Here is a 19,095-nt window from a genome sequence, read left to right as displayed (position 1 = left end):
AAATATCTAAATACAATATAGTTTGTACAATGGATATCTATGTATTTTGTAGTTTTATAAAAAAATAAGATGGACATTAATAATAATTAATTAATTCATAAATAAATAAATAATAGGACTACGCCGGTCCAGTTAAAAACTCTGGAGAAATTATTTTAGAAAAGTATTCAATTGGCAGGTCCTTAAGGATGGGCCTGATATTACTTGATTTCAGATTACTGGTATATAAAAGTTAGAATTTACGCTTCAGTATATAACACATAATTTACCCTTCTGATCGATGCTGGGGACAGACGTATTGTCAGTAAAGCCGTCTGAAAGTATTATATTACAATGCCTTAAAGTATTCACATTCCCTGAATTTTTCCAAATGTTGTTGTTACAGCCTAAATGTAAAATAGATCACATTTCGATTTTGTCGTCACTGGCCTACACACGTATCAAAGTGGAATTTTGTTTTTCGAAATGTCTACAAATTAATACAAAATGTAAAGCTGAAATGTCTTAAGTCAATAAGTATTCAATCCCTTTATGGCAAGACTAAAGTTCAGGAGTAAAAATATGCTTCACAAGTCACATAATAAATTACATGGACTCCCTGTGTGCAATAATAAGGTAGTAATTAAAAAAGCATGTTTAAACATTATCTCTGTACCCCGCACACATATATTATCTGTAAGGTCCCTGAGAAAACTGAGGATGGATCAGCAACATTGTAGTTACTCCACAATACTAACCTAACTGACAGTGTGAAAAGAAACATGCATCCTGTTTGCAACAAGGCACTAAAGTAATACTGCAAAAAATGTGGTAAAGCAATTAACTTTCGTCCTGAATACAAAGTGTTATGTTTGGGGCAAATCCAATACAACACTTTACTGATTACCACTCTCCATATTTTCAAGAATTGTGGTGGCTGCACCATGTTATGGGTATGCTTGTAATCGTTAAGGACTGGGGAGTTTTTCAGGATAAAAAAAAAGAAACAGAATGGAGCTAAGCACAGGAAAAATCCTAGAGGAAAACTTGCTTCAGTCTGCTTTCCACCAGGCACTAGGAGATTAATTCACCTTTCAGCAGGACAATAATATTAAACAAAGCCAGATTTACACTGGAGTTGCCAAGACAGTGAATGTTCTTGAGTGGCTGAGTTAAGTTTTGACGTAAATCTACTTGAAAATCTATGGCAAGACCTGGAATTGGTTGTCTAGCAATGATCAACAACCAATTTGACAGAGCTTGAAGAATTTAGAAAATAAATGGGCAACTGTTGCACAATCCAGGTGAGGTAAAGCTCTTAGAGACTTACCCAGAAAGACTCAGCTGTAATCACTGCCAAATGTGCGTCTACAAAGTATTGACTCAGGGGTGTGAATTAGATATGTCTGTATTTCATTTAACACACTACAAAAAAAAATCTAAAAACATGTTTTCACTTTGTCATTATGGGGTATTGTGTGTAGATGGGTGAGATTTTTTTATTTATTTAATCCATTTTGAATTCAGGGTGTAAAATAACAAATGAGGAATACATCAAGGGGTATACTTCCTGAAGGTACATCTCCTTGAAGCCTGAAAAATGATGGGGCCGTGATATCACTTGACTTCAGAAATGATGGGGCCATGATATCACTTGACTTCAGAAATGATGGGGCCATGATATCACTTGATTTCAGGTGATCCAAAGGCAATTCTTTTTCATTTTGATCCTTTTCACAATGATGCAGGGACCATAATAAACAAACTCTCAGAAGCCTGTCATTTTCTTTTTATCTTGCCTTTACAGCAGGGTTATTCAACTCTTACTCTGAAGTCCGGAGCCTGCTGGTTCTGTTCTACCTGATAATTAATTGCACCCACCTTGTGTCCCAGTTCTAAATCAGTCCCTGATTAGAGGACAACAATGAAAAAAATGCAGTGGAACTGGCTTTGACGTCCAGATTTGACTTTGAAGGTTTTACAGGATTTGCATAGAAGTCAAAAGGGCAACAATCTTTGAGTTTCACTTTTCAAAGTCTCATGCTCCTTGGTTGAAACTGTCAAACACTGTCAGCCATAGTTGACATTGACAGCCATTGTATGAAGCTTGTTCCCATTGAGCATCATTAGCTGACATTTGGAACACTTGCAAAGAAATACAGATAGAAATGACTGGGGGGTGGGGGCTGTGCATACGTGAGGTGTTCTCACTTCACAAGATGGCAATGCTCCTCAAGGTGCCCTGACATTTGACAGAAGTGTGCCTCCCTCTGAGACCTCATCTGTAAATCTTCAAAACAACGAAGCTTGAGGTGACAACTGAGTATTGTATTTAGGCCTACTGTGCCCCAACAGTAAAGGAATGCTGAAATAATATGACAGAATTTAGACTCAGAAAGCGATAAAGATCCCACAAAGGAAACAATGGATAAATCTAGGTTTTAGTTTACAACTACTGTAGTGGTGTACCCTTTCTGCACTGTCATGTCCTCTTAATACTGGTACAGTACAATCCATTGATTACAAGACAAACTATCAGGCAATACTGCTGCATCGATGTTCCACACGGGATATAAACATAATAATTTGACATCATTACTTCCCTGTTCTTGTCTATTTTAAGTATGCAAGACAACAGTCTAGCTTCACTGCTTGGGCAAATTCCGTATGTATTACCAGCACATGCTGGCCAAAAGCGACACCTTTGCTGTCACCTGTCAAATAAATTCAATCCATCTCTAGCTTGTTTACGCATCAACTCATGTCACCCTTCTCCCTCAAGCTTTTTGCCTTCTCAACCTCCCAATCAGCTGAAAATGCACCAAACTAACACAAGATGGCACAATGATCATTCATAGCAAAGGTGAAGACATTTCAGTGCCAAGTCAACACTTCTGTCAGTGTTAAACCTATCAAGATGCTTGTAATCTATGACAACTATTTGTGAGGTAACTGGGGAATCAATGTATTTCATTACTTTTCATGTAAGTTGGGCAGTGAGGAGCCTACACACAGTTGATCACCTCTCAACTATAATGAACATGGACAGTCAGTTCTTAATCAAGTCTCAGTAGCAGATTTCATAATGTATTACCAAAGTTTATTTACATGCTAGCACAACTGCAATGGAAACACTGAGGGGATTAGATTACCTGGCCCAGTTGCCCACGGTGGGAGGAATTTGCACCAGGTGAAAAATGATTGCATTCTTTTTCGAGCCAGGTGACCCACACTGGCTGATGGCAAAATTGTCTCAAAACAAAAGTGACATAGGTTAAGCACGTGGAGTACTGAGTAGGATACTGGTTTCAAATGAAAAAGGTGACTGCTTTTGATCAAAACACTGCCTTCCCAATGCAAAGTAGTTTGAAAATTCAAACATTTTATGGCAAAGTGTTTCTGGAGGATGCACCATGCTGCCAGCATGAACGAGCGGCGCAGACTACTGTTCGATTTGAGAAGGGCGCTCCTCCCCCCTCACTGCTTTTGCCTGTGACGGGCATTTGAATCAAACTCCCTCAAATGATTCAAATCCATTGGATTGCTCTCAAACTACAGAAGATAAAAGGGAAAGTGATGGATTATAAACTCAGCAAAAAAAGAAACATCCCTTTTTCAGGACCCTGTCTTTCAAAAGTAATTTATAAAAATCCAAATAACTTCACAGATCATTGTAAAGGGTTTAAAACACTGTTTCCCATGCTTGTTCAATGAACCATAAACAATTAATGAACATGCACCTTTGGAACGGTCGTTAAGCAACAGCGTACAGACGGTAGGCAATTAAGGTCACAGTTAAAATTTAGGACACTAAAGAGGCCTTTCTACTGACTCTGAAAAACACCAAAAGAAAGATGACAAGGGTCCCTGCTCATCTGCGTGAACGTGCCATAGGCATGCTGCAAGGAGGCATGAAGACTGCAGCTGTGGCCAGGGTAATAAATGGCAATGTCCGTACTGTGAGACGCCGAAGACAGCGCTACAGGGAGACAGGACGGACAGCTGACCGTCCTCGCCGTGGCAGACCACGTGTAACAACACCTGCATAGGATTGGTACAACCGAACATCACACCTGCGGGACAGGTACAGGATGGGAACAACTGCCTGAGTTACACCAGGAACGCACAATCCCTCCCTCAGTGCTCAGACTGCTCGCAATAGGCTGAGAGAGGCTGGACTGAGGGCTTGTAGGCCTGTTGTAAGGCAGGTCCTCATCAGACATCACTGGCAATAACGTTGCCTATGGGCACAAACCCACCGTCGCTGGACCAGACAGGACTGGCAAAAAGTGCTCTTCACTGACGAGGTATGGTTTTGTCTCACCAGGGGCGATGGTCGGATTCGTGTTTATCTTTGAAGGAATGAGCGTTACACCGAGGCCTGTACTCTTGAGCGGGATCAATTTGGAGGTGGAGGGTCTGTCATGGTCTGGGGCAGCGTGTCACAGCATATCGGACTGAGCTTGTCATTGTAGGCGATCTCAACGCTGTGCGTTACATGTGGTACCATTCCTGCAGGCTCATCCTGACATGACCCTCCAGCATGACAATGCCACCAGCCATACTGCTCATTCTGTGCGTGATTTCCTGCAAGTCAGGAACGTTAGTGTTCTGCCATGACCAGCGAAGAGCCCGGATCTCAATCCCATTGAGCACGTGTGGGACCTGTTGGATTTGAGGGTGAGGGCTAGGGCCATTCCCCCCAGAAATGTCTGGGAACTTGCAGGTGCCTCAGTGGAAGAATGGGGTAACAGCTCACAGCAAGAACTGGCAAATCTGGTACAGTCCATGAGGAGATGCACTGCAGTACGTAATGGAGCTGGTGTCCACACCAGATACTGACTGTTACTTTTGACCCCCCCCCCCCCTTTGTTCAGGGACACATTCAATTTCTGCTAGTGATATGTCTGTGGAACTTGTTCAGTTTATGTCTCAGTTGTTGAATCTTATGTTCATACAAATATTTACACATGTTAAGTTTGAAAAACAGTTGAGGACATTTCTTTTTTTGCTGAGTTTAGTATATTAAAAATACACAAAAGCACCTATGAAATGTCAATGGAAGTAGAGGTAACCAAAATAAAAATAAAAGGCCTATATCTACTAGTGGAAGGATAGTCAAGAAGATATTTCAAGGACTTTTCACACTTGAGTACAAGTTCATAGATCAAGGAAAGCATAAACATTCAGATTGTGTATTTTTCAACACACTACAGAAAGTCAAATTATTCACATTGTGTACCATTTTCACTTTCATTGAAAGCTTACAACCAAATTGAAAGTTTGACAGAAGTAAAATCTTGCACTGATAGAAAAAAATGATACATGTTTTTCCAAATGCCAAATATAATAAACACATAGCACGTCTCAGCTTATGTCCATCTGGTCAAGGACAATAAACTTTAAGAAAATGGGGAAGAGAAATACATTTCAATAGTATGCAGTCTTCTTAAAAATACACCCGGTCCACTTTTCTCTACTCCGAGGCTGCCGATTCCTTCAGTGTTTCAGGACTGGAGGGAATGTCTGTCGTCTGCCCTGACTTCAGCTGGACTTTGAGAGGACGAGGAGATGTCCTTTGCTTCCACGATATCGTTCACCTCTTGGTCTACAACATTTAAGGGGATGGTCTCCAGGGAAGCGCTAACCTTCTTACTGTCGTCAAAGCTCACAGATTCCGGTTTGCTTAATGACTCATGCAAACACACCGCCTCCCCCTCTAACTCACAGGCCACAGAACTAGAGGGGGACCTGGTCGCTGACTGCAAAGCCCACACCTCTCTCAGCTCCTCCTCAACTGAGCTTTCCATGGGTGTTTCACTTTCCATGGGCCCTGACTGCAAAGACTGGTCTTCCTCGACTGAACTTTCCATGGGTGTTTTTAGCTCTGTAGCCTGTGTGACTCCATGGATCTGATCTACTGTAGAGAGCTGTGGAAGCCCTTGCACTTCTGCCTCTCCTAGCTGGTTAACTGCTGCATCATCGTTGTCTAGTAGAATAACATCACCTCTTCCTGACTCTTGGGTCTGAACATGCATTACCTCTGGCCCATCCCCTCTTTCAGCAGCTGGGGTGATACACAAGACATTGGAGGTCTCCTCCAATCTGGGAACGCTGTGAATGAAGGGGGGAGGGGGGAGAGAGAGACACGCGTACCAAATCAATCTAATTGACTCCATCCAAGATGGAAAAAATATTTGTAGGTTCTATTTAGTGTGGACCATCCCCTAATTACCTGTGCAATTGTTCAAAAGCGCCACTCACTGTGGCAGTTTCAGCATTCTATGTAACAAAAAAATTAAAATAAAAAGAAGAGGTGCTGGGTTGAGGAAACCGTTCAAAATCAAACATATGTGTTTCTCAGGTACAATCCAGCTAGAGTAGTACCTGGATATCAGGGAACATCAGAGCAGACATCCCTTGCTTATTTCTGAAACAGAACAAAAGAGAAAATCACGACAAGTCCGTTAAATGTAGAGCCCTTTTAATAAAACAATTGATAAAACTACTTTGGAGATAGCATATGGAATATGGTAATGAAAACTTAAAATTCATTTTCAGAGCATAATTAAGGCTGGCTTATCAGCACAGAATTAGTATCCAAATAGTTACTATTTTTTCAAACAAAGATATTTTAATCATGAAGCAAAAGGACCAATGACCTTGTCCAGACAATCATTCTTCAAACAGAACAGGAATTTAGCATAAATATCAATTAGCATTGAATTGTGCATATTCAATTCTCAGGAGAAACAACATATTTATGAAATGATTACATTTGAACTTGATCTCATGTGTATTGTTAGTGCGTTTGGCTCCTCAAAGGAATACAAGAAATGAAGACGAGGATATTCTTGCAAAAGAGATTCTACAATGACCTTTCATTTCAGCAACTTCCCAATGACAAAATTACCTTACTTTAGGCACACATTAATTAAGCAATGTTCTCTGGTATTAATTAAGGCCAAAGCTTCCATTTGCATTTGTGAAGGTCTATAAATATATATATATATATTTTTTTAAATACACTTAATATGCATCCCAATTAGCTTAACATAAAAAGTATATGGTAAAGATTTCTCAAAATAATGGATGCTTCCAAACAACTCATAGGTCAGGGAGTTGGAAGTCTCACAAGTACTTGATCAAACTCAGATTCTCATTACAACACTGAGGGGTGTTACTTTTATTTTAGGATGTTCTCGTTATCTGCTGCATTGGGAGAGTAGCTACTCACCCTCTAATGCCGTCATCTACAGCACCACCTTCTGCAAGACAAGACAAACGTGACATGCAGACAGGTTATTATTATTATTATTATTATATAAACGAAATGCGACGCCTAAGCATCTGGTTGTGAAAAATGCAATAAACTTTATACCTTTCTCTAGTATGACCTTACAGACGTGGTGTGGTCTGTCAATCAAATGCTTGCTCATGAGGTCAGTTCCATGCGCATCCGCCAGGAAGTCACAGTTCAGACAGACAAGGGTTAAATTCCTGCAAAACAGTAGGTAAAATGTGATTTATAATGACTGAATAGAATAAACTTGCATGGAGCTTAATTATGGTAACGTTTGGTAAAAATGCAACACTACTTATTAAATAAGTCATTACCAAAAACTAGAGTGCAGAATAATGGCAACATTAACGAATTGATTTGAGACCAGATTTGTTTAGTTAGGGACACGTACCTTAGGACAACTGGGATTTTCCTCATTTTCCGGAATCTCTCTTTTGAGATGGCACTATGGAACCTGACAAATATATATTTGTATATATGTAATATGAACAATAAAACATCCTCCCTGAGCTGACTAGGTGAAAAATCTGCACTTAACCCTACTTCCTCCTGTAAGTTGCTCTGGATAAGAGCGTCTGCTAAATGGCTAAAATATAAAAATGGGCATATACACTGTTCAAAAAACATTAAGAAAACCTACTCTTTCCATGACAGACTGACCAGGTAAAAGCCATGATCCCTTCTTGATGTCACTTGTTAAATCCACTTCAAATCAGTGTAGATTAAGGTGAGGAGAGGTTTAAAAATGATTTTTAAGCTGACAACTGAGACATGGATTGTGTATGTGTGTCATTCTGAAGGTGAATGGGCAAGACAAAATATTTTAAGTGCCTTTGAACAGGGTATGGTAGTATGTGCCAGGCGCACCAGTTTGTCAAGAACTGCACGCTGCCGAGTTTTTCACGCTCAGTTTCCCGTGTTTATTAAGAATGGTCCACCACCCAAAGGACATCCAGCCAACTTGACACAACTGTGGGAAGCATTGGAGTCAACATGGGCCAGCATCCCTGTGGAACGTTTGACACCTTGTAGGGGTGTTCCTAAAGTTTCGTACATGCAGCGGATACATGCGTTATGAGTCTGATACTCAAGGAGCTTTTACCTTATCATATGGTTTCCAAATGAAGTTTTGCAACTTGTCCGATACTTGCATGCGCCACAAATTGCAACCATGGGATAGTGACTATAGAAGTCATGAATCTCCGAGTAGCACTCAATGCAGGTGTGTCTTCTTTCGCCAATACTAAAAAGGTAGAGAAAACTAATTGGGGCATCATTATTTCATTTATATTTAAAGTACTATTACCTTCAGTAAAACATTGAGATGCATTAAACATACAAGTTACTTTGGTGTAATATATTGATAACCAGGGCTCTGAAGTGTGACCATTTTGGTCGCATATGCTCTTAAATATTTTGCTGTGCGACCTGACATATTTTGGGAGCACCGTGCGACTATGAAAACAATCTCCCAGATAATAATTGTTGTAATGATTAGGCTTCGCTGTACCGTTGTTTGAGTGACCTAGACATAAAAGCGAGCACAGATTCGTTACTGTCATGGTTAGGAGCTAATAAAGCATCACTACTGCGAAAACATATTGTTTCTAGCACAAACTGGTAAACAGATATGAACCATATTACCTGTGCAATGTTCTATTTTGAATTGGTTATACATTTATAAACCACTTCACAAGATGCTCCAAAACCCCTCGCAGGCATTTCTTTACCTGTTGTCCAGTCATGTCACCTCATTAGCTCCTAACTTTTTTGAGAGCACCAGTTCTACCCATGAAACGTTTGACTTTAGAGCCCTGTTCATAACCAACCATGAAAAGGATCAGCCCTGACCATAGTTTAGATCCTGTAACAGAAAAGATGTAGTTCGTGAGGAAAAAACAAGTTGACTGAGTGATGTACCGACCTGAGACTCTGCAACACATGGTTGTTCTTCTGCTGCTTGAGGAGCTTCTTGCTCACTGTGGCCTTGCCTTTCCCCCCACTGCTGCCCTGTGTGGTAGATGTACTGCTCCGAGCTTTTACATTGGCTGCCTTTATGCCTGGGACCTCTGGTATGACACTGACACTGGATTTTTCAGCAGCACGGGTGGAACTGGGAGATGGCCCGGTCAGAGAGGCCCGGATAGTCACCTGAAATATGAGAAGAAAAAAAAAACAGATCAAATTAAGATTATCTGAATTCATGCCATGATTTAAACGCTTGTAATAGAACTAGCTTTTATTGCAGTTGCCATTGATTTTATGTATATTATAGATAATTGGTACAGAGGTAGTGAGATGTTTTGCGAGGCTAAATAAGAAGAGTCAAAACCTTGGTTCCAGGAGGAAGGCCCTCCAGAGCTTTGGGTTTTTGGAAAGTCTTATGGTGCTGAGTCTTGTGATCCACTCTCTCCTTGTAGGTGAGGAAATTCAGCCTGCATTTCCCGCAACGATTAATTCCTTTTTTCTGTCAAATTGACAAAACAAGTACAATAGAAAAACATGAGACTGCATATAGGTACAGTTGAAGTCGGAAGTTTACATACACTTATGGAGTCATTAAAATTCACTTTTCAACCACTCCACAAATTTCTTATTAACAAACTATAATTTTGGCAAGTCAGTTAGGACATCTACTTTGTGCATGACACAAGTAATTTTTCCAACAATTGTTTACAGACAGATTATTACACTTATAATTCCCTGTATCACAATTCCAGTGGGTCAGACGTTCACATACACTAAGTTGACTGTGCCTTTAAACAACTTGGAAAATTCCAGAAAATGTCATGCTTTAGAAGCTTCTGATATGCTAATTGACATACTTTGACTCAATTGGAGGTGTAGCTGTGGGATATATTTCAAGGCCTACCTTCAAACTCAGTGCCTCTTTGCTTGACATCATGGGAAAATCAAAAAGAAATCAGCCAAGACCTCAGAAATAAAACTGTAGATCTCCACAAGTCTGGTTCATCCTTGGGAGCAATTTCCAAACGCTTGAAGGTACCACGTTCATCTGTACAAACAATAGTACGCAAGTATAAACACCATGGGACCACGTAGCCGTCATACCGCTCAGGAAGGAGATGCGTTCTGTCTCCTAGAGATAAACGTGCTTATCAATCCCAGAACATCAAAGGACCTTGTGAAGATGCTGGAGGAAACTGGTACAAAAGTATCTATCCACAGTAAAACGAGTCCTATATCAACATAACCTGAAAGGCCGCTCAGCAAGGAAGAAGCCACCGCTCCAAAACCACCATAAAAAAGCCAGACTACGGTTTGCAACTGCACATGGGGACAAAGATTGTACTTTTTGGAGAAATGTCCTCTAGTCTGATGAAACAAAATTAGAACTGTTTGGCCATAATGACCATCATTATGTTTGGAGGAAAAAGGGGGAGGCTTGCAAGCCAAAGAACACCATCCCAACCATGAAGCACGGGGGTAGCAGCATCATGTTGTGGGGGTGCTTTGCTGCAGGAGGGACTGGTGCACTTCACAAAATAGATGTCATCATGAGGGAGGAAAATTGTGTGGATATATTGAAGCAACATCTCAAGACATCAGTCAGGAAGTTAAAGCTTGGTCACAAATGGGCGGCAGGTAGCCTAGTGGTTAGAGCGTTGGACTAGTAACCGGAAGGTTGCAAGATCGAATCCCCGAGCTGACAAGATAAAAATCTGTCCTTCTGCCCCTGAACAAGGCAGTTAACCCACTGTTCCTAGGCAGTCATTGAAAATAAGAATTTGTTCTTAACGGACTTAGTTAAATAAAAATTAAATTTAAAAAAAATGGGTCTTCCAAATGGACAATGACCCCAAGCATACTTCTAAAGTTGTGGCAAAATGGCTTAAGGACAACAAAGTCAAGGTATTGGAGTGGCCATCACAAAGCCTTGACCTCAATCCCATAGAAAGTATATGTGGGCGGAACTGAAAAAGCATGTGCAAGCAAGGAGGCCTACAAACCCGACTCAGTTACACCAGCACTGTCAGGAGGAAAGAGCCAAAATTCACCCAACTTATTGTGGGAAGCTTGTGGAAGGCTACCTGAAATGTTTGACCCAAATGAAACAATATAAAGGCAATGCTACCAAATACTAATTGAGTGTATGTAACCTTCTGACCCACTGGGAACGTGATGAAAGAAAGAAAAGGTGAAATAAATAATTCTCTCTACTATTATTCTGACATTTCACATTCTTAAAATAAAAGTGGTGATCCTAACTGACCTAAGACAGGGAATTTTTACTAGGATTAAAATGTCAGGAATTGTGAAACACTGAGTTTAAATGTATTTGGCTAAGGTGCATGTAAACTTCCGACTTCAACTGTAGATAATAGGTTCAGCTATCCTTAGTAAAGGGTAAGATTTCAGGACAATGTGTCATTTCTGTGTTTTGTTGGTTGGCACAGCTAACAGGGTCATTGAATCCTTTTTGATTCTTACACCATTGGCTGGCTTGGTATTAGACTAACGTTTCTGTTGGCTTTGTTGTATGGCTACATACAGTGATTTGTGGAGTTGATCTGGTTTGTTTTTTGTCAGAGAGGTTAGGCAGGTGAAAGGAAGCAGACATTGCTGTGAGACAGTTATGTATTACATCAAGGTGTTCAGCAGACAACCAAATCAATCCAACCTCAGAATAAAAGCCAATAGGGCAACTCACAAGCGTGTTCAATTTCTTTGAAACCAGCCAGCTTTAAAACTCAAACTCTGAGAGAAAACGGTTTGCAGCATTCACTGCTTTATTAAGAGGCTGAAACATCAGGAAACTGACAGGAAATTACAACGTGTGCCAGGTCAGTCCAAACATGAGCCCCATCAATCAAAAATGACCCAATCAACATATTTATTGATCATGAATTGTTGCACATATTTAACAATAGAAAAGTACCCAATATAACTAAGCCTCTTACCTGATGCTTCATATAGTGCTGCATGTAGACATGACCACTTTTAAGAACTTTAAGGCAGAAAGGACAAAGGAGATCCTTTGTATTTTCATGCACCGTACGGAAGTGTGTGTCCACATCGGTAAAGAACGAAGACCTGTAGTTGCACACCTGGAAGGAGACAATGTATTAGTATGAAAAATAAATGGTTCAGGACTGCAAGTAAAATCCCTTCAATAATTTGAATTAAATGTTTCAATTCCTGATTGTAATGCCAGGGCATCTCTACTATTAATAACTTTTCTTTGTGAACAGATTAATATAAAAACATGATCGATAAACAAAATGTACCTGGCAGACATAGGGCATCTCGCCAGGCTTGTGATTGTCCTTCATGTGTTCCAGGAGCACTTGCTCAGACTCGAAGGCTAATTCACATATCTTGCAATTGGCTACAAAAACAACAATGAATTACTAAAATGGGCCCAAATTGTTAAAGACAGCTTTATTTATATTACTATAATCAACCTATGTACAATAATGTATGATTGCTTGAGACAGTGTTCAATACTTTAAGGTGAAATGTATGGTTTCATTGACGTTTCATGTTGGTTGCTATTGACTGGTATGCCTACTTGAAGATTCGACCATGCTGTGGGCACTCTCGACGTGGCACTGCAGTTGGAATGGGGTTGAGTACTGCCGGTAGCAGTGTTGGCAGGTAGTGTGGCTTTCCCAGCTCTCACTGTTCTGCTTCTCCAGCTCCAGATGGTGCTTCATGTGGTTCATGAACCTACAAGAGTCACCACAAAGTTCAAGATAAGATATCGATAGCAATGTAGCGTCAGAAACCACAAATGCAAAAGCAACAAAGTGTCAGCTTTGCCGTTTATCTTTAAAAAAAAAAATTGCATTGTAAAATGTCATTTTTAAACAAGCTATTAAAAATGAGAAAAATGTGTAACTATCCAATCCACAAGAGGAAATTTCATAAATGTATTGCCATTATAATTGTTTCATAATTGCCATTATAATACTGCCAATTACGCACATCTTTTTGTTTTGCTTAATGATGTGGTGTTCCACGGCTGCCCCCGAGCCACACAACCTTTTCATGTAACCACTGCACTGACAAGGCAGGCAAGGCCCATTTTTCAGCCAGCAGTCTTACCTCAGCTCCCCTAATAGAGATTTTTATGCAGACAAACTATGACCTCTGCTGCCAGACTGGGTTCAGTACAAATGCGTCTGCCCATTAAAAGGAGCTTACAGAGGCTTTTCTTGCAACGCCCTGAAGTAAAGTTATTTAATCAAAGGAGCAGTTCCAAACTAGCAGCCATTATTCATCTCTGGCCCCAAATGGGAATATGAGTTGATATGTCATCCATCTGGGGGAGAAAACTGTGATGAGGGCTGAAACACATTGAATCTCCTCTCTTCACATTAAAGTTAATCACTCTCCATGGGCAGAGGGCTCATTTAACACTTGTTTATGAACACCATTTCCATGCACCAAAACAGCACAGTAGACACTTGGGGTAACGTATTGACGAAAAGCCGGTTGATGTATCCATTCATTTCCAATAACAGTGAGCCATTCATATAAATATAGAAGATATGTCCACTGATCTGCTTATTGGTGGCAGTAATTGTGTAATGTGTTTGCATTATGTAAACATGTGAAATGCCAAATGTATTGTTTTCATTATGCCACTGGACAAATAGGATATAGAGGAGTTCTTTGGATTAGAAAATGACCTGTTTAAACAAACATTTTGTGCAGTAGACAAGACACCTTTTTTTCGCCACAAATAATCGTATTATACAGGAATACAGTGGCTTATTGAAAACAAAAGCAGAGCTGCACAGCAAGCAACACCTGCTGTAGTTACCTGACGTTGTTCTTGAGTACTTTCAAACAGCTCTGGCACTTAAAGGTAAATGGGGTCTTCTGCGGCTGCGATTTTGGTTTGTCTCCCTCAAATCTACCATAGTAGAAGTCTGTGACAAGCATAATGCGCTTGCTTGCAAAAAGGTAAGTAGACTTTGGGGTTGAGGGGAAGACACACTCCAATAGGTGAGGACAACATTTCTGAAATTAAAGTAAATTTAAAATAGGTGAACAAATTACAATCTGCAGAGTTGATATTGTAGTTGTTAAAGTGCCTCTAAGGCTCTGGTTCATGCACTAATAGCAAGGCTCGACATTAACGCTTGTCCTCTTGTTCGGGACAAGTAAAAAATAAATATTACGACAAGAACATAGATTTGTTCAAAATGGACAAGTAAAAAAAAAAAAATCAAACAATTACTGCGATCAGAATTGGATGTGAGAAGCAAACACTGAAATAATATTCAAATCAATTTTTCATGTACATAAACAAAAAAGCCTGCACGTCAAATTGTAATTGATATGCATATTAGCTACAGCCTCATGTCCAGACCGATGCTGACAGAGAGAGGCGGCAGAAAAATGTAGGCACACTTAATGAGAATATTAATTACATAAATATAGGCTAAACGGCAGTCATGTTTGACAAATATAATGAAGGATAATTAACATTAACGTCTGAAGGCTTGATTCTGTCGACATACTCGAGGCACGCTTCATTCAGATCAAATGGTCACAAGACCGGAGAGTGGAGGACAGTGCATGTTGCGCACTGCACATCACCCATCTTGAATCTGAGCGGAGGCAGCCAAGCTTTTGAAACCATTTCATAATAAACTTAAATTGTTTAAAACCTGTAAGTTTCATGTCGAAGTTTTAAACAATTAAGCAGGTCTTAACTTGTTTCAAAGTAGTCTAGCCTAGGCAAAATATGACCACAGAAATATTGAAAGCAGAATTTCTCATGTTCTATTGGTTTTCAAATCAACAATATTTTATTTTCCAACAGCCAAAGGCATAATACTAGTCATGAGTAAACCATGCCAGTTTATACATCTTTAGATCTCCCCTCTTCATTTCTAACAGATATTTTCATCTCTGTCATATGAAACCGCTCGCACATGTGGAGCGCTTTTGAGAAAGGTGCTTTCCCACTAATTGCATGTTGGAACATTTGTGGGTAGCCTAAGGCAATGTGGACATAGTTGAGTTTCTAATAAGAAATAAAACAATCAACATTTTAAGCAAAACGGTCTGATCTGTTGCATCAGCATCATTGCTAAAAAATGTTTTAAAGTATGTCATCCCAGACCTGTCCCAGTCTGTTTTGAACCGCATACATGTTTTATCGTCCTAGGGACGCCCTTTAATATATAAAAGACAAAAAAGTATTTGGTTGTAATTGTAATATTTTATAGGCTACCAAGGATAGCCAACGATCCTCAAGGAGAGCCTTAAAAGGGGCAGTGTTGTATTTTGAGACACTAATGAATATGCAAAGATGCCAATAGGCAGACTGTAGCCCAGTTACATTTATCAGATTTTTTTTAATGGAAAAAAAAAAAGTTTTTTTTAAAGTGGTCCCTTGACTCATGACGTAAAAATAGTGTTAGCCTTTTTTTTGGAACAAGTAAACAAAAAATCTGTCCTTGTCCAAAGTACAAGTGGCTAAAAAAGTTAATGGCAAGCCCTGAATAGCAACATTATAGAACAGTTATGTAAAACAATTGTCACAGCTAAAGGCATGCATTTTAGAATGAGTGAAGTAAACTCACCACCATGTGGTCTTTCATGACAACTTGTTGGTAGAAATCAAATTTACACTTTGGACATTTTTTACAAAAACGTGCTCCATTTTCTAATATCTCCTGGGCGTGGGGAGACCCTGCAAAAACAAAAAACTAAATTTCAGTTGTAAAAATAAAAAAGTAACAGTGCTAATGAATCTAGCTAATAACAGAGCATGCAACTGATGTAAGGAAACCCTTACCTATGTCATGCTTTGCTTTTTTAGCTGTGCTGTTTTGGTCTTGAGGTAAACCCCGTTTGCCATAGTCTGTTTAAGGGGAGAAAATAGATTCATACTTATTATCACAAGTCACATGCAATCTTCAGATCATGAGGTCACACACCGTTTTCCTGACCACGTGACCTGGCCAGGAATATCTTTGGGTCAAACAAGTAAGATATTTTGGTTTACCCCAGCTGTTGCCTTTGGCTTGAATAACTGGGGACACAATCTGGAGGTTGGTAGAATTTGAGCGGTTGGGCTGGGAAGACAATGCGGCGGGGCCCTGCACATTGGACAAGGTCACTACGTTGTTGTGGATCATGTGCACTTGAGGCCTGTGGATAACCCCAGGTAAAGGCTTCCCTGGAGTCACCTGCTGCAGAATGTGCTGCTGGCCTGCTGCTGGAGTCATCTGCTGCAAAATGTGCTGCTGGCCTGCTGAAAAAAAAACACATTACAAATATGAAACACCGCAAAAAGCAGTATGTGTGCACTGTGGCTGTATAGGGAATATATAAGTACTTGAGCATAGATGCACCAAATTAATTTCCAATTATTAGTCTGCTCTGAAATACAAAAATGTGTGTTATGTTTTGGTTTGTTGCTTGCCTGCCTGCCTGCAATCAAGTTAGGATGTAATATTTCTATTTTTACCTGGAACCACAGTGAAAGATGTCCCCGGGGGATACTGTTTCCCAAGGGAAGCGAGGAAAGCCGAGTTGGCCGATAACTGTGGTGTGGTCATAATGTAACCCTAAGAAAAAAAGGCAAACAGATTTTATTAAAACATTGCACCAACACCATTACAGCCAAAAGTTACATCTCTATAACTAAACAGGTGCCCAGTCAAAGCTCTTCTCTGTCCCAGCACCACAATCGTAGAAAAACCTGCATTTGTATTTTCCTACTAGCACAGACTTTGCTGATAACTACTTTATTGAGGGAACATGTACTTACAACTGTGATATATGTTTGTCTCACCTAGTTATCTTAAGATTAATACAGTAATTGTAAGTTTCTCTGGATAAGAGTCTCTGCTAAATTACTCAAATCTAATGTGTGTTCTTTGCAATGTATAGCAAAGTGAAATAAGTGATATCTAAAGCAAAACACAATATACCTGGTTGTTGATAATGATGGGCTGTGGTGGTACTGCTGTTAAGGGTCGAGGTGCATTGTTCAACCCGTTCCCAGGAATGATATTCTGGGGAACTGGACCCCGAGTGAGATGAACTTGGGGCGAGTTGTGTGTCATTGTCATCCTAGAGGCTCTTGGTCTTCCAACTCCGCCACTTTGAACTGGGGTGGTCTTCACATTTCTTTGGTTGTTTGCTTCAAAGACAGGTCAGATAATTAACCACTCTTGTTTATGTATCAATGCAATAAAATCTATATTGATAATCATATTTACCAACTTTGTAGAGCAACTAAGGGAAAAGGATCCAATGAAAGGATATTGTGTATGCAAACTATCCAAACTAGAGAAAACAGACAACAGTGTCGGAGACCTAACATTAACTGAGCCATACCAAGAGAAGAAAACATACTTGGTCTGGTGTTAATGGTGTCGTTTGAAGTACTAAGCTCCCCAACAAATATAGGTTCATCGTCGTCATCATCATCATGTTTACCGTCGCCCAACAAATTAACTTCTGGTGTCTGTCTCTGCCATGGCTCCAGCTCCTCTTCCTCACATTCCATAAAAAGCTCGGACATTGTGAAGCTGAAAAATGGATGAGAGTTACGTTAATGTTAGTTAGAAACAAACAGTTAACTAGCTAGCTAGTCAAACAAAGTTAGCCCACAGCTAGCTGAAGAAACCATGGCTAAGGTTAGCTAACATGTTTTGCGTACCTGGCTAACTAGCTAGTAGGAAAAGCTAGGAAATTGGAAACGTTGATTCCTCATAGCCGTTCGCCCGCGCGACTAGTTAGTTAATGGACCTTTTGCTTATATCCCGTCGAAAAACCATAGCTAGCTACATAGAAAGGCTGGAAATACAATGCAGAACACCACATAGTTAACTAGATATACTAACGTTATCTACCAAACCGTCCAGTTACCATCTATTTTAGCTCAGTACAGTAGCTAGCTAACTCTGATAGCCAGCCATTATTAGCTACAGTGTGGGCAACCAATCATGGCGTCTGGCGCGACAACACAACATCGATCTCTTTGTTCCAACTTCATTTTATCTGATGCAGTAATACTAAGGGATGTTTAAATGCTATTCAACAATACCAACATTCTAAGTATACCAGTGGCCAAGTACAGAGTCCACTTACCTTTCAATCTAACGTTTAACTGGGTGGTTAGTCCTTAGTACAAAATGAGAAATACCTTCAATGGAGCGTCTGTGAATATCGTGGTGGCTGATGGGAAATGTGGGGTTTGCTGAAAGGAAGGTTACCACTGCCTCAAAATTAGCTATATCGTTAAAATTCATGAAAACAACAATTCGTTGGAGTTAGCAGTGTGGTTATGGTTTGGTTTAACATCACATTTTAAGAAGATACATTATAGAAATAGGCAAGGTTTATGACTTTGTGGAAGTGGTAACTGTTGACAAACAGGAAGAGGCGAAGCATTAGTGTTTACTCCGCCCAAAATCTTCTTCTATGGTATAATGGCGGTGTGCAAACAGACACCGCCCAAAGTCTGTCCACGTTTTAAGCAGATCAGCTTAATTCTTCTTCTTGAAATGTGTATTGGCGGATCACAACCAACTGAAATGTGCATACACCGCCACCTACTGTACTGGAATGTGAGGCCATCTATTTCTGTTATCTAGCCCTGTGTTTCCGCCTACCAACTAACTCTACACCCATTAAAACCTCACCACTATTCCACTACTTGTTTTTGGTCAGTTGTGAACTTGGTCGTCAACTACCTAACAAAACCTGTGAAAGCACTGTAGCACTTAGTCCCGACGTTCCTATGCTGTCCCTTTGACAACATAGTCACATACAACCTATAGGTCCCCTGTCTGTCACAAATATTGAATTAAATTCCA

At 40.0% G+C, this 19,095-nt stretch overlaps 1 protein-coding gene across 4 annotated transcripts; it reads right to left on the bottom strand.

Annotated features, from left to right (window-relative positions):
* Positions 1–5,160: 5,160 nt before the first annotated feature.
* On the bottom strand, positions 5,161–18,682 carry LOC106587437 (zinc finger protein 280C). 4 transcript variants are annotated; one of them, XM_014175834.2, is made up of 20 exons: positions 18,368–18,682; positions 17,630–17,805; positions 17,203–17,414; positions 16,737–16,836; positions 16,272–16,517; positions 16,062–16,127; positions 15,847–15,956; positions 14,073–14,272; positions 12,816–12,973; positions 12,532–12,632; positions 12,205–12,351; positions 9,615–9,749; positions 9,207–9,433; positions 8,385–8,525; positions 7,674–7,736; positions 7,361–7,479; positions 7,217–7,247; positions 6,367–6,409; positions 6,215–6,261; positions 5,161–6,093 (listed from the first exon to the last, which is right to left on the bottom strand). In XM_014175834.2, exons 2-20 carry the CDS (start codon positions 17,796–17,798, stop codon positions 5,487–5,489), a joined length of 2,922 nt encoding a protein of 973 aa, XP_014031309.1. In that variant the 5' UTR covers positions 17,799–17,805; positions 18,368–18,682; the 3' UTR covers positions 5,161–5,486. The 4 variants fall into 4 exon arrangements, with proteins under 4 accessions (XP_014031309.1, XP_014031306.1, XP_014031307.1 ...); XM_014175831.2 differs by having other exon boundaries at positions 16,272–16,520; positions 18,368–18,681; XM_014175832.2 differs by having other exon boundaries at positions 16,272–16,520; positions 18,423–18,681.
* Between the last annotated feature and the right edge of the window lie 413 nt (positions 18,683–19,095).

This window comes from Salmo salar, chromosome ssa26 (assembly GCF_905237065.1).
Source record: "Salmo salar chromosome ssa26, Ssal_v3.1, whole genome shotgun sequence".
NCBI lineage: Eukaryota > Metazoa > Chordata > Actinopteri > Salmoniformes > Salmonidae > Salmo > Salmo salar.
The sequence above is the reverse complement of the archived record's forward strand: the minus strand, read 5'-3'. Positions and strand labels throughout refer to the sequence as shown.

Bases quoted from the DNA above. Each gene is read 5' to 3' on its own strand.
- LOC106587437 (XM_014175831.2), bottom strand. From the start codon at position 17,798: ATGTCCGAGCTTTTTATGGAATGTGAGGAAGAGGAGCTGGAGCCATGG. The intron at 9,434-9,614 runs GTTTTGACTCTT...CTCATATTTCAG, and splicing joins GCCTTCCTCCTGGAACCAAG to GTGACTATCCGGGCCTCTCT. The intron at 8,526-9,206 runs GTCGGTACATCA...CTACCTTTTTAG, and splicing joins CATGTGTTGCAGAGTCTCAG to TATTGGCGAAAGAAGACACA.